Source organism: Mustela lutreola, chromosome 1 (assembly GCF_030435805.1).
Source record: "Mustela lutreola isolate mMusLut2 chromosome 1, mMusLut2.pri, whole genome shotgun sequence".
Lineage (NCBI taxonomy): Eukaryota > Metazoa > Chordata > Mammalia > Carnivora > Mustelidae > Mustela > Mustela lutreola.
In genome coordinates this window covers 254,793,659-254,807,208 of record NC_081290.1, presented here as the reverse complement: position 1 = coordinate 254,807,208, position 13,550 = coordinate 254,793,659, and the positions used below count along the sequence as shown (strand labels likewise).

At 35.4% G+C, this 13,550-nt stretch overlaps 1 protein-coding gene across 3 annotated transcripts in view; it reads right to left on the bottom strand.

Moving 5' to 3' along the window:
* ANO3 (anoctamin 3) overlaps window positions 1-13,550 on the bottom strand; it is a 418,943-nt gene that overhangs the window by 110,725 nt on the left and 294,668 nt on the right. For all 3 annotated transcript variants that reach the window (XM_059138525.1, XM_059138529.1, XM_059138531.1), the window contains 2 exons: window positions 7,510-7,610; window positions 2,579-2,623 (listed from right to left, as the gene is read on the bottom strand). In XM_059138525.1, the coding sequence (XP_058994508.1) occupies window positions 2,579-2,623; window positions 7,510-7,610 (146 nt within the window). The remainder of the gene's footprint in view (window positions 1-2,578; window positions 2,624-7,509; window positions 7,611-13,550) is intronic.

Sequence of the window (13,550 nt, the reverse complement as noted above, 5' to 3'; positions counted from 1 at the left end):
TAAAACTAGTTACTCTTTGGTCTGCCTCCCCAAACGGTCATTTTGAAGATGTTTTGATAACCGGATATGAAAGTGCTTTGTAAACAAGTGATAAACAACAGCAACAATAAAACCATAGCCATTTCCTATCAACCTGCCAGAAGAAATGACAGTCTTCAAATGCTGGATAATTGCCCGTACATTATTCATCACCTAACATTTACTGCTCAAGATACCTACGCACAAAACATCTTTCCCACTTCAAGAAAGGAAAAGCACAAGTGGAATCTAAGTGCACATAATTGATTTTCATTTCTCTCTTGCCAATTGCCTACAAATTAGGTTTTTAAAATTTTATAACAATGATGGTCACCACACACACACACACACACACGGGGGGTGGTACAAACGGGGATACTTAAATTTTCTCCAAAATTAAAGTTTAAAAAAAGAATCAAAATCAGTTATTTCCCTAAGTGAAAGTCTAAATTCAAGCAAGTAACATGATATCCTTTTTCTCAGTTTAATATGTCATATACTTCTGTAAATGCCCTTCCCAGGTATTTGGTATCCTTTCCATATGCATCCAGAAAGCCAAGGAACAAAAAAACTATTTGTAATATGTAATATTAAAGAAACTATTTGTAATACATAAAGTTTAAAGATTTTAATAAGTATCTGGAACATATAATTGAATTTTCATTACATGGAATTAAACAGAAAATAATAATAAACACAACAAATAATAAAACATATGATACAAAATACAGCATTTATTTTTCCAGCCTACTTTAAAGTTTGACCAAAATAGAAAAAAAAACCTCACATTTTTCCACTATTAAAAATGTTTTTCCTTAGACGTTTGTCATGCATTCTAAACACAAGTGCATTCTGAAACTAAATTATATAATGTAGAAGTTTGTTGCTATTTTAATATACAGGATTTTACCCTCTGTTGGTCTTTGAAAGAAAGATGCTTGTTTATCAGAAAACCCACTAATTATACAGTAGCAAAATCTCACTAAGTCTATAGAGCTCACTGAACCTAATCCAAAGACATTTTATCAACACATCAAATACAATGCAGGTACATGCAGAGAAGAACAAACAAAACCCTCGGCAGTTGTAAATTCATATATTTGATTTCCAATGACTTTTACTTTATGATATAAAAATAATTTTGGGACTCTGCTATAGACTAGGACCAAATATGCCCAAGGGGAATGACAAAAGTTCATTTTAAATCTGAGCATGTTAACCCAACAAGCCGAGGAATCTGACCTGGCAGAGGAGCATCATTAATAATTTTAGTATTTTAAAGAGATTTTAAGTACTAATTCCTTTGTTATTCATTCTAACTTCAAGTCCCCCCCCCCACCGCCGATTATTCACTTTTCTTGTCGCCCGTTCCTACCACATCTAAATTTAATGTTTAAGAGAGAACAACATTCTCCTCTCCTAAAATGAAAAATTTTCCTAAAGCTTTAATTATATTCGGCCACTTTCTCTGGTAAAGAACTAGACTTACAGACTCCTTTCTTAAAGTGCTCTGATGTTCACTCTATAGGATTCCAGTTTTGTGTCATTCTGTATATAACATCCTACATTCCATAGAGTGTACTCTATCACATTTTGTTTTCATTAAATGATTCTTTTGCAATGAAGAGAAAAACACCTGAGTATAAGAAGCCTTTTTTTTTTTAGCATCCATTGAATGGAAGCTCATTTTCCTCAGTGAAACAGGCCAAGGTAATTCCGGTGGGAGAGCTTCTCCTGTCTCAGGGTTGTGGTTTGGTAAATTCCTTGTCATAGCTACGGTTACTGCAGTGGGTAGAGAGAAATTTTGAAAGGAGGCTCTTGAAAAAGTATGTTTTCGATATTCGGATAAAACAGGCAGCTCAGCTGGTGAAATAAGAGCTGGCCTGTGATCCAAGAGATGCTGTGTGGCCTTGGCAGACCACTTCGTCACTCTAAAGGCTGGTCTGTCCTTGACCACCTCTATCAAACAAGAGATCTGGACTGAATGATCCAGAGGTTTCTGCCATGTCTGCTCTTCTAGGACTCCAGTGGGTCATCATTTGCCCATCAATCCTGATTTTATAACTGTTTTTTAATTAAAATCTCCTGAGATGCTAACTTGCAATTAAAATCCCCTTCTCACAACATTATATCAAGATGATTGCTGGGACATCTGAGTGGCTCCATAGCTAAGCATCTGCCTTCAGCTCAGGTCATGATCCCTGGGTCCTGGGATTAAGCCCCACTATGGGCTCCTTGCTTGGCCTCTCAGCCGCTGCTCCCCCTGCCTTGTGTGCTCTCTCCCTGACAAATAAATAAATAAAATCTTAAAAAAAAAGAACACAAAACAAAAAGAGGATTGCAGGAATGGCAATGGTAAATAGAAAAAAAAAAAAAGAGATGATCTGATTTTAAACATTGTTAAATTTGGCATAAGTCATTTTGGAAATATTTGAACAAATCAACAAAGTATTTATTCCTAAAATTTACAACTGCTGATATGGGTAATTGAATGTTTTATTTTTCTTGCTTTTTGCCAAATGACAAATTGTTATAAACAAATTATGCATCAGCCACTGACCTGCCCATTGATTTGTTCCTCCGGTCAGTGTAGTAGCACTTTTTCCTGAAAAATAATAGGAACAGGTGAAAACAGTCATGTGAAAAAAGAGAAACCAGTGAGTGACAACATTCAATCATACTGAGTATATTAACTCTCCAACTTCCACATACCTAAGACAAGAAATAAGCCAATATGATAGTAAGACTTCTGAATGTATGTTGTCTTAATTTCAGATTTTAAGTCTCTAATAACAAAAAACTTTGATACTAGATATGGTGCATAAACAATGAATCTTGGAACACTGAAAAAATAAAATAAAATATAAAAAAACTTTGATAAATTAATAGATCACTTCTGAATATTTGACTTTTAATTCCATTTTTTGAGTCTGTCTTCTGCTACCCAATGCATATTAACTGGATCATTTGCTTATATGAACTGATCCATTCTTCCATCCATCCTTCCACTTATTTATATTTCTATCTAAACACATATGCAGTACGGAGCTATTCTGCGAGCTACGTTAAGGTATAACCATTAAAAATGTAGAGGAAAAAATGAGGGCATCTCCTTCAAAGAGTCTCCTTAACAGTTGAGGAGACAAGTGATAGTTCAAATAAATTGTGATAATGCAGGAAAACAGAGTGCTAAGGAAGGACCTAGGATGGGGTCTCAATTAGTTTTTGTAGATGAAGGAGAAAGGAGTCAGAAAAACCTTCCCAGAGCATGTATTATCTGTGGTGAATCTTGAGGTATGAGTGGGAGTCGTCCTCTGAATAAAGTACGTAGGACACAGTATTCTTGATAGAGGCCGCAGCATGTGACATGGGGTTATAGGAGCAACACCAAGTATTTTCAGATTCAGGAAACTGCAGCTACTTTGGTGGTCTCTGGAGTATAAAATTGCAAGTTGAGCACAGTGATAAAAGAGCTGGCAGGGATGGTGAAGAAGACACAGATAATGAGGCGTCTTACCACTGACTCTAAGGTTTTTGGATAAAAAACAATGGATGAAAAACATTGAGTGTTTTAAGTAGGTGTGCAGCATGTCTGATTTCAGAGAATCCAGAAGTTTGTGACAGAGGATAATTCATCTCCTTAAAGATTCTTACCAGGTCCTCATTTTGGAGCTCAGAAATCTCATAGTCAAGGCTTTCTAAAATGCCTTTTTTCCCCCACCCAACAAAACCCATTTCAGAGGATCAGTAAATTCCTCCCTCTGTGGCATCTAAAAAGCAGAGCTGAGTCAGGACAATCGATATTTGGTCCTAACTGTGTTATTAACTGCTTAGAAAACTTGAAAACCTGAACTACCATATTTCATGGCAAACACTAGTTTTACTGCTAAAAACGATATATTTTTTTCAGTTGTCCTTGACATACCTCAATACTAAATTCAAATATGAAATTTCAAGTCTTGCCATGTCTATCCTAAACTCATTTAAATATCTTCCCCTTCATTTTTTCAAATATACAGAAAATTCATGTGCATACGTAATTCCATCCCCACTGGAATATAAACCATCTTCTTTCTGAACTGCCTCTACACAGATTGTCTTGCACTATTTCATCATCATTATATAACTGATAATAGACTATCTTCTACAGGACACTGAGCCTCTTGAAAGTAGTGGTTTTATTTCATTTGACTTTGTATGCATGCTGTATATTTGGCTCACTGTTTGATAAATAGCAGGTGCTCAGATAGCTGATGAGTAAATGAATGAGTCTTTGTTTAATTTACAGTTGCATTTATTTCCTTCAGTGCCTGAGATCACTTTGCACTTAATATTAACATTTGCTAAATAACGAATTATTTTTTTAAAGCTACAAATGTAGAAATTAGTTTAAAATAGTTTTTTGCACCAAAAAACATAGAAATGTTATATAGAGGAGATAAAAATTATTATTATCAACCACAGATACAGTAAGGAATATTGCAAGGGGACATTTAGATTTAATACTAGTCTCCATTTATCTTTATTGCTGCCAGTTTGAAATTTCTCATAAACTTTTTTTTTTATCTTTGAAGTGCTTTGGGGACAATAAGGAAAAAACAAAGGAAGAAAGCCACAAAGGATGAATATATACACTTTTCAGAGTAATATTATAAAAGCAAATAAAAATGAAGAGACTCACTTTTCCTAACTAACACTCTCTATCAGTTAAATTCACGATGAACTATGTGTGACAATTAGTGCTGTTGGGTCCTCTTGCTTGAGGACTGGTTATTGTTTATCTGTTTGGCTATATTAAAGGGTGAGATTTCTTTCTGTCTTTGCAATCACTAAGCAAACTGCCTGTGATGTACATCACATTTTGATTTAACGCTTAGGCAATAATACAAGCATTTTCTTTCTCTTATACTTTTGTGAAGTTTTCTCGGTTGAGGGAGATTTTGTTTTTTCCCCCTAAGTGTATTTTTAATCCATGACGTCAATAATACCTTGCTCTTTTCCTTAATTCTTCTTCATAAATGAACCAGCAGGACCAAATAATTTTCTACCCATAATCCTCCACCCTGTACTTTATTAACTACATATTGTTCACAGACAGAGCTTTCTTTATTTTCCCCTTAATTTTTCATTTGAATGATTCTATGATTTTATACCTTGCATCAAGGCAGCATCTATCTCCCGATCTATCTACCCAGCTATTTAGAACATCCACTCAAAACTGTAAGTAAATAATAATGGGAAGCACGGTTTTCCAAACCAGTGTTCCACTCATCCCTGTGGTCACAAGTGGAGATGCCTGCAGGGCCAAGGGGGATGGGCAGTCACCCGGGTGGAACCCTGGGTCCTCACCTTGTCAGGGAGAGTAGCTCCAGTTTTACCTATTTCATATGTCGGGCTCCCTGGTTGTTTCTAAGTTATTTTATTTTTGAGTGAAGTGTTCTTTGCATAGAAAAGTGATCTAAATTTAATCCCAATTGTGATGAAAAATTATTCTTAATGGTTTAAAAATATTCCCCCCCCAATCTGCTATGTTTAAAATATTTGTGGGAGAAGATTAAGAATCCTATTAAGGAACTCAAATTGAGGGGGGGGGGGGATGACCGAATCATCTTAAAATATGTTTGACTCTTTTATTACGAAAGGGGTAAGAATGAATAGGAACTACCTTTGAAACAAAAGAAAAATAACGAAAGCAGGACTTAATATTTCTGGAATGTGGAAGACACAAGCTAAGTCCTCGCTGATAGAAGAAAAAAAGAAAATTTGAACTATTTTCATCCTCTGAAATTTTCTTGGGTAGTTTCTGAAACATCAAGTCTAATACATAGGCCATATTTACTTTGGAAAAATAATCAAAAAAGGAAAGAGCTAGAAGATTTAAGTATAAAGTTCTATACATATATTTAAGTAGAGAATTTAAATAAAATGCTTAAGATTTCTGTTCATACAATAATTTCTCCTTATTGTATGGTAGGTTACAACTCTAATAATCTTTTCTGTATACATTTGCAGGTTTTCTTTGTGAAATACAATATGGAGGTTTTAATACTGAATATATATGTGGGATAGCCAAGCATGTATAAGCTTTTTTATGCATAAATCTTTTAAAAATTCTTATCCTAAAAAGAAGTATCTGTTTTTTCCTATTTAAGTTCTTTGTTATTGTATATTTTAATTTTAAGGCAGGATATATGTTCTTAAATTTGATAACAGTTGACAATTGAAACTGACTCAGCCATCATAAAAACACTTTGCCACTTAGTGTATGCTTGTATAGCATTCTCTTTTTATGAGGCAATGGTTATGCCAAATTTCATGTGCACCTAATAAATAAATGAGAAGTTAGTTATTAAGGAGTTACTGTTACATCTATTATTTAAACTGATCTGGAAAATGTTCCAAGAAAACTCTGTGTTCCAGTATTTGTCAAACTGTTTTCCCAAGAACACCTACATATTAAGATTTTTTAAAAAATCCTATCCTCAAATGGAAAGGGTGCTTTGTAAAACCAACTCTTGAAATGTATAAAAAAGGTCAGAATTACTAAAATATTAAAATTGCTAAGACAATACTTCTTTGCCATCTGCATCAGAATCCTGTGGGATGCTTGTTAAAAATGTATATACCTTCTATTCTAGAATTTGTATGCCATAATCCCTGAGGGGAGGGCTCCAGGAACCTCATGTTTACTAAGTGTCTCAGGTGATTGTAATGCACTCTACAGGCAGCATGAGAGCCACTTCTCTAAAAATTCCTACAGTAAGGAAACTTACTGTTCAACTCAGAAATTCAGAAACATATTTGCTCACAGGATATTTTTCTCTTAAGAACCTGTGGAACTAGTATTCCTTTGATACATTTCTGAAAAATGTTGCATATTAGTTCTAATATTTATATTATTATATCATGAGAATTTCAACAACATTTTCTATCAGTTTTAGTAATGTATCAATTGTAGACATTATTTTAAAAGACATGTTATAGGGAGGCACGTGAGTAGTGCAGTCAGTTAAATGTCTGACTCATTCCCATGTATCCTCTGAGATTGAGGACAGATCTAAGAGATTACGTGTTTGAACTGCAAGGAATGATTCTTGCTAACTGCTAGACCAAGAGAAACACTCTCTCTGCTTACAAATGGATGCTACATATACATCCTGCCTTCCACTAAAGCCGTGAGACCCACCCATATGAAATAAGAACTGAGACTGATCTTGGAAACAGGAAGTCAAACTCTGAAAACAACCATTTTTCCCTCCCTCTAGGCCAGTCCACCTAGAAACGTTATAAAACATCCAAGGGACCATAAATTTTATCACATTTGGCAAATATATGAGGAGGGAAAAAAAAAAAGTGTCCAAGATATTGTAACATTTGGAAGAAAAAGCTCTGTAGAAAGAGTTAATTAACATTTGTTTCTCTAAAGTTTTGCAAAGAACAGAATAATCTTTGAGATACATTGAGATAGAGTGAAGTAAAATTTGGAAGTACCTGAAGGGCATCCTGATATTTAGTCTTTCTGCATACTTGCAAAGCGTATCCCATGGAATATGAATTTTAATAAACATGATATCAGGGTTTGCGACAGCTGGCTGCAAAGGATAGAAAGGCAGTTATCAATAAATCATTGTCACTGATTTAATCAGGATTTATATTAATAAAAATTTGTAATGCAGAAAAACCTTCATAAAAATGTAATAATGCCATTGCATATAAGAATGATTTTTTTCTTATATTGACTGTTATCAAGATCCAGAATACCCAACCAGAAAAATCACGAGCCAGTTAGGAATCTAAAGTTATTCTTTTTTTTTTTTTTTTTTTTTTTTTAAAGATTTTATTAATTTATTTAACAGAGAGAGATCACAAGTAGACAGAGAGGCAGGCAGAGAGAGAGAGGGAAGCAGGCTCCCTGCCGAGCAGAGAGCCCGATGCGGGACTCGATCCCAGGACCCTGAGATCATGACCTGAGCCGAAGGCAGCGGCTTAACCCACTGAGCCACCCAGGTGCCCTAAAGTTATTCTTGTTGGAAACTTTATCATCATTCTGCTCAGAGGGAACAGAAAACACTCACAGCTGCCACTAATCATTCATTGATTCATTCACTTACTCTTCTAGCAGATTTTATTGAGTAACTAATACCGGCTAGGTCCTATGAAAATCCTGGGAGAAAAAATGGAGCATAAATCATACAAGTCCATGACCCTACAGAGCTGTCAAATTTGCACACTTACTTTAACCTTTTAGTCCAGAAGAATTGAAGTGTCTTTGATCCACACAAAAGGTTTTTAAGCAGAATCAATTGTGCACCAAAATTATTAATGGGCTTTTAACAAAATTCTAATTCTTAAGAATTCCCAGAATTGGATTCCATTGTTCTGAATATTTTGTTCATATTACTAATAGATAATCAGCTGCATTTTCAAAAAAGATTTTATTTATTTATCTGACAGAGAGAGAGAGAGAGATCACAAGTGTGTGTGGGGAGAGAGAGATCACAAGTGTGTGTCTGTTGAGCAGAGAGCATGACCTGAGCAGAAGGCAGAGGCTTAACCCACTGAGCCACCCAGAGCACCCCTGCAGCTGCATTTTGAACCAGATAATTATCAGGATTCTTAGATGTGTCCCATTAGGCTAAAATAGGTAACTATGTAATTGACTAGTTTGGCCTTACATATCATTCATGGTCATATTCTTTTTTTTTTTTTTAAGCCTAGACAGTTATTATTTTTTTTTAAAGATTTTATTTATCCATTTGACAGACAGAGATCACAAGTAGGCAGAGAGAGAGAGAGAGGAGGAAGCAGGCTCCCTGCTGATCAGAGAGCCTAATGTGGGGCTCGATCCTAGGACCCTGGATCATGACCTGAGCCAAAGGCAGAGGCTTAACCCACTGAGACACCCAGTGCCCCTAAAGCCTAGACAGTTATTTTCTCAAGGTCCTGTACTATCTGAGGCCCACATAGCAAGAAGGATGAATGTGACTATTCTAGGAGTGAATTCCACAGAGTTTACCCTTCAGGTGGTTATTAATGCTAATATATAAAGGAACAATTGTGTTTTGCTTTCACTTAGCAAGGTTGCTAGGTTAGACACAACTGGACTCTATTTGATTAGCACTGTTCATTTAAATTTCAGATAGCTGGAAATTCTCAAGAAACATAATCATCTTAAAAGCTCAGAAGTATGGAAGAAATTTATCATTTTAATTTAAAATCACATATATTTTATAATTAAACTGTACAGTTTTATGTCCACACATTAATATATTCATAAATTTATAATCAATACATTATATCCAAAATATAGCCCTGGGGGTGCCTGGGTGGCTCAGTGGGTTAGGCCTTTGCCTTTAGCCCAGGTCATGATCTCAGAGTCCTGGGATCAAGCCCCACATCAGGCTCTCTGCTCAACAGAGAGCCTCCTTCTCCCTCTTTCTCTGCCTGCCTCTCTCCTATTTGTGATCTCTCTGTGTCAAATAAATAAATAAAATCTTAAAACACATTTATTTTAAGATTATATATATATGTATATATATACATATATATAGCTTATATTTTAGGTGTGGCTGATTTCATAAGTTTGCAGAACAATATTTCAAGTATGTATCACCAATATTTAAAGAGTATTCTTAGAAAACCATGGGGCAATCATCTGACTGATACTCAGATATAGGGGGCATTATTGCCATAGGACAGGTACTTTTATTGAACAGCATTTGCTAAAGTTTATTTCCCAGAGTACAATGAAAAAAGAAGCAAGATATTCCATGGTCAATAAAATTTTGGATTTCTCGCTAGAGGACTTGTGAGACACTTTAATATGTGTGTACTTGCTAAAAATATCCAAGAAGGTGAAAAAGTAAATTAAATTTCCAAAATTTGGGGCCATGGATTATTTTTTTCTTGAGAGTTTATTGAGGTACTTGTATTTTGCAAATCATCATGGGAAAAATAGCAAAACATGCTTTCATATAAGTATAATTTCTTATATTATATTTCTTATATTAATTTCTTATACTTTCATATAAGTATAATTTCCAAAGAGCTTTCCTACTTTGAATATGCTTATTTTAAATTACAGGTAAAAAATGTGGGAATTAAATTAACAATGACACAGTATATGTTAAATATTAACAGGCCTTTGAATTTAGACCACATGCACCCCAATGTTTATAGCAGCAATGTCCACAACAACCATACTATGGGACGAGACCCGATGTCCACTGATAGATGAATGGATAAAGAAGATGTGGTATACATATATAATGGGATATTACCCACCCATTAAGAACAATGAAATCTTGCCATTTGCAATGATGTGGATGGAACTGGAGGGTATAATGCTAAGAGAAATAAGTCAGTCAGGGAAGGACAAATACCATATGTTTTCACTCACGTGGAAATGAAGAAGCAATACAGATAACATCGGGGAAGAGAAGGAAAAAATACAATAAGATAAAAACAGAGAGAGAGGCAAACCAGAAGAGACTCTTAACTACAGGGAACAAACTGAAGGTTGTTGGTGGGGGGATGGGTAACTGGGTGATGGGTATTAAGGAGGGCACTTAATGTAATGAGCCCTGGATGTTACATGCAACTAATGAATCACTAAATTCTACCCCTGAAACTGCACTACATGTTAACTAAATTGAATTCAATAAAAAAAAGAGAAAGATTTCTGTGTAGGAGTGATAGATCAAGAAAATCTTTCTAAACATACAAAACATAAGCATTTAAATGACTCCTTCAGTGAGGCAAGTGAAAGAAGAATGTCATGTTTTATTATAGTTTTTCCTGCTTTAGTCATACAAAAGTTCTTATATTGAAACTGATAACAAAGATGTTTCTTTTGAAATTATAGTGCTGGCTACTGGTGTTAGACCAACTTGCCTTTTCACTTACCAGGCACAACTTAAAGTTCTTCAATCCTAACTGCTTACTTAGAAAAAAAAAAAAAAAATCACATGGTATGGTAGACAGAACAAAGTGTTTGGAATCACAAAGACTTAAGCACTAATTCCATCTTTACCATTTACTTAGCTCTGTGAGCTTGGGGAAATTACTTTATCTCTTTGATCCTGCTTTCTCTCCTGAGAACTGGAGACAATGATCTTAACTCAGAGAGCTGTTAGAAACTACTCAAGTGTAAGAGGATATCCTGAATTGTTCATTCTCTGTCAAGAGCATGCTTCTTTAATCAGACGTGAGCCAAAATAATAGCTAATTTCAAAGCTTCACTAGAATCTTTCTCTCACACGCTCTTTCTCTTTTTTCTCTGTAATTCTTTATCCTTTAGTTGTGTAAGCCTTCAATAATAGGCCTTTTGAGTTATACAATTATAAAACCAGTAACAACCTATATTTGGGGGAAATTCTACAGTAACTAGAATCAAGTGATTAAAGAATTAAATATTTTTCTGGTAATATAAACTGGGTATAATTGTAATATAACTATTTCTGTGGACTAGGGTCTCTTTGGAAAATATCTCTTCCTTTATGTGTATTTAAATTATCCTATACCTGTATGTTATAGCTAGTTCCTAGGGAGAAGTGGGCTCTTTTTTAGCAGCTATAAAGAGAGAAAAAAATGACACCCTCAAGATTACAGAAAACATATCAGGTATTAATTTTCCTCAGATCTGGAAGAAAGGCCTCTGTGAAATGAATGAGTCTAGACACAGACAAAAACCAATCTATACCAGACTGACACATTCTACGCGTGGAATGATTTAAGACTGAGTAACAAGCCCTTGAGAAATGCACTGATGTTTGAACATTGCATTCCCTCCGATGGTACCATGTGAGTTTGAAAGTAGGAATCTCTATTGTGAAACACACAGTTCCTGGGACAAAAAAAATGGTCTTTCAGGAGCTGGACCTTAATCTAGTGTGAATGGAGATCTCATTCTCATTCAGAGCATCATGGTTCCTGAAGCCTAGGCATGTTGGTTGCCAGAGTACAGTTGTGGCATGAAGAAGGTGTGAATGACACACATTTTAGGAGAGGTATTAGAAGGTTTAACTCCCACAGCAGGAGAGCTTGGGTTCTATTGTACCAGGGGTATCCTGATTTGTTTTACCTTACAGTATGTACAACCAGAGTCGATCACTCTCCTCTTCCCCACCGCTCCCACCCTGGTCTAAACCATCATCATCTCTGGCTTAGATTCCTACTGTGCTGTCCAACAGAGTCTCTACTCACATTCTTGCCCCCAATAATGTATTCATAGCATAAGAGCCAGAGTAACTCTTTAAAATAGAACTCAGATCATATAACTTCTCAGAACCCCTTCGCATTCAGAGTGAAAGCCAAAGTGTTTTCAGTGACCTACACAGCCTTTTATAATCTCATGCTCAATATCTTGCTAATCACTCTCTCCTACTACCTTACCCCTCACTCATTCTACTTCTTATCTTCCGGTCACTTGTTACAACTTGCTTGTGCTTGCCCCATCTTTCTCACCTTCTCTATTCTTTTCCTTGTTGTATTTATTATCTTCTAATATGTGAATCTATTTATTTATGTTAGTGCCATGGAAGAAGTGATCTTCATTTTATTCATTTATGTTTACTAAGCACTGAGTTCCATGCTGGGCACAGAGTAGTCACTCACTAAACATTTGTTGAATGGATGAATGAGTGAGTTAACTTATTTTAAGTACACGTCCTATGTAACTTGTACCTCACCAAGAGATGATGGAAACAAGAATGCAAATAAACCAGAATTATTCTGGAAGAGGCACTATGTCAAAATTCAAATTAGCATCATGAATAGCTGGCATAGCACTGATTATTAATTCATTCCTGTCAACCTTTAAGATGTGAAAATATCTAATACACTTAAATAAAAGAGATGCTTTAGAAAGATGTTTCTACATTAATTCTACCATCAAGAGTGAAATGTCAAGCTAAGTGCACATACAGCTAGAACATTTCTAATTTTGTATGTCTTAACTTTAAATATATATAGATCTTTTTCAAGCAGCATGAACTGTCTTTTTTTATAACTTCCTCAACTTAATTTCTCTTTTGTTATACCTCTACTTAAAACAAAACAAAAGTAGTTTCGTGTTCTTGCAGCTACTGAGCAGGGGGTTGGTGAAGGGACGGTGTTGCCAGGGAGAAAGATTACTTTCCCCCTTGGAATCAAAAGCTCCCAATCTGCCGCTATTCTGTTAGCTCTGATGAAGGCAGCCTTTTTGGATGGAACAAACACCCACCGCCTTCACACTTCACATTATTATTTAATTATTCCATCCAAAATTCCCAAGAAGTAGAATATTCACTCTTGAGAGAAGGAATTTAAAAACTTGAGTTTTTACAAAGTCACTCTCTGCAAGCCAGTGGCAGAGAGCTGAAAGAAAACAGAATGTGGTAGTTGAGAAAGAACAGATCTAAGAAGACAAATTGCTCATACAACCTGAAAGTGTACTTGGAACACAAGCACAGTTACAGATCATCTACCTCTTCATTCATATGGCCTTCCAATATGAATCCCTAACTATTGATCATGTGATCGTCTAGAAATTG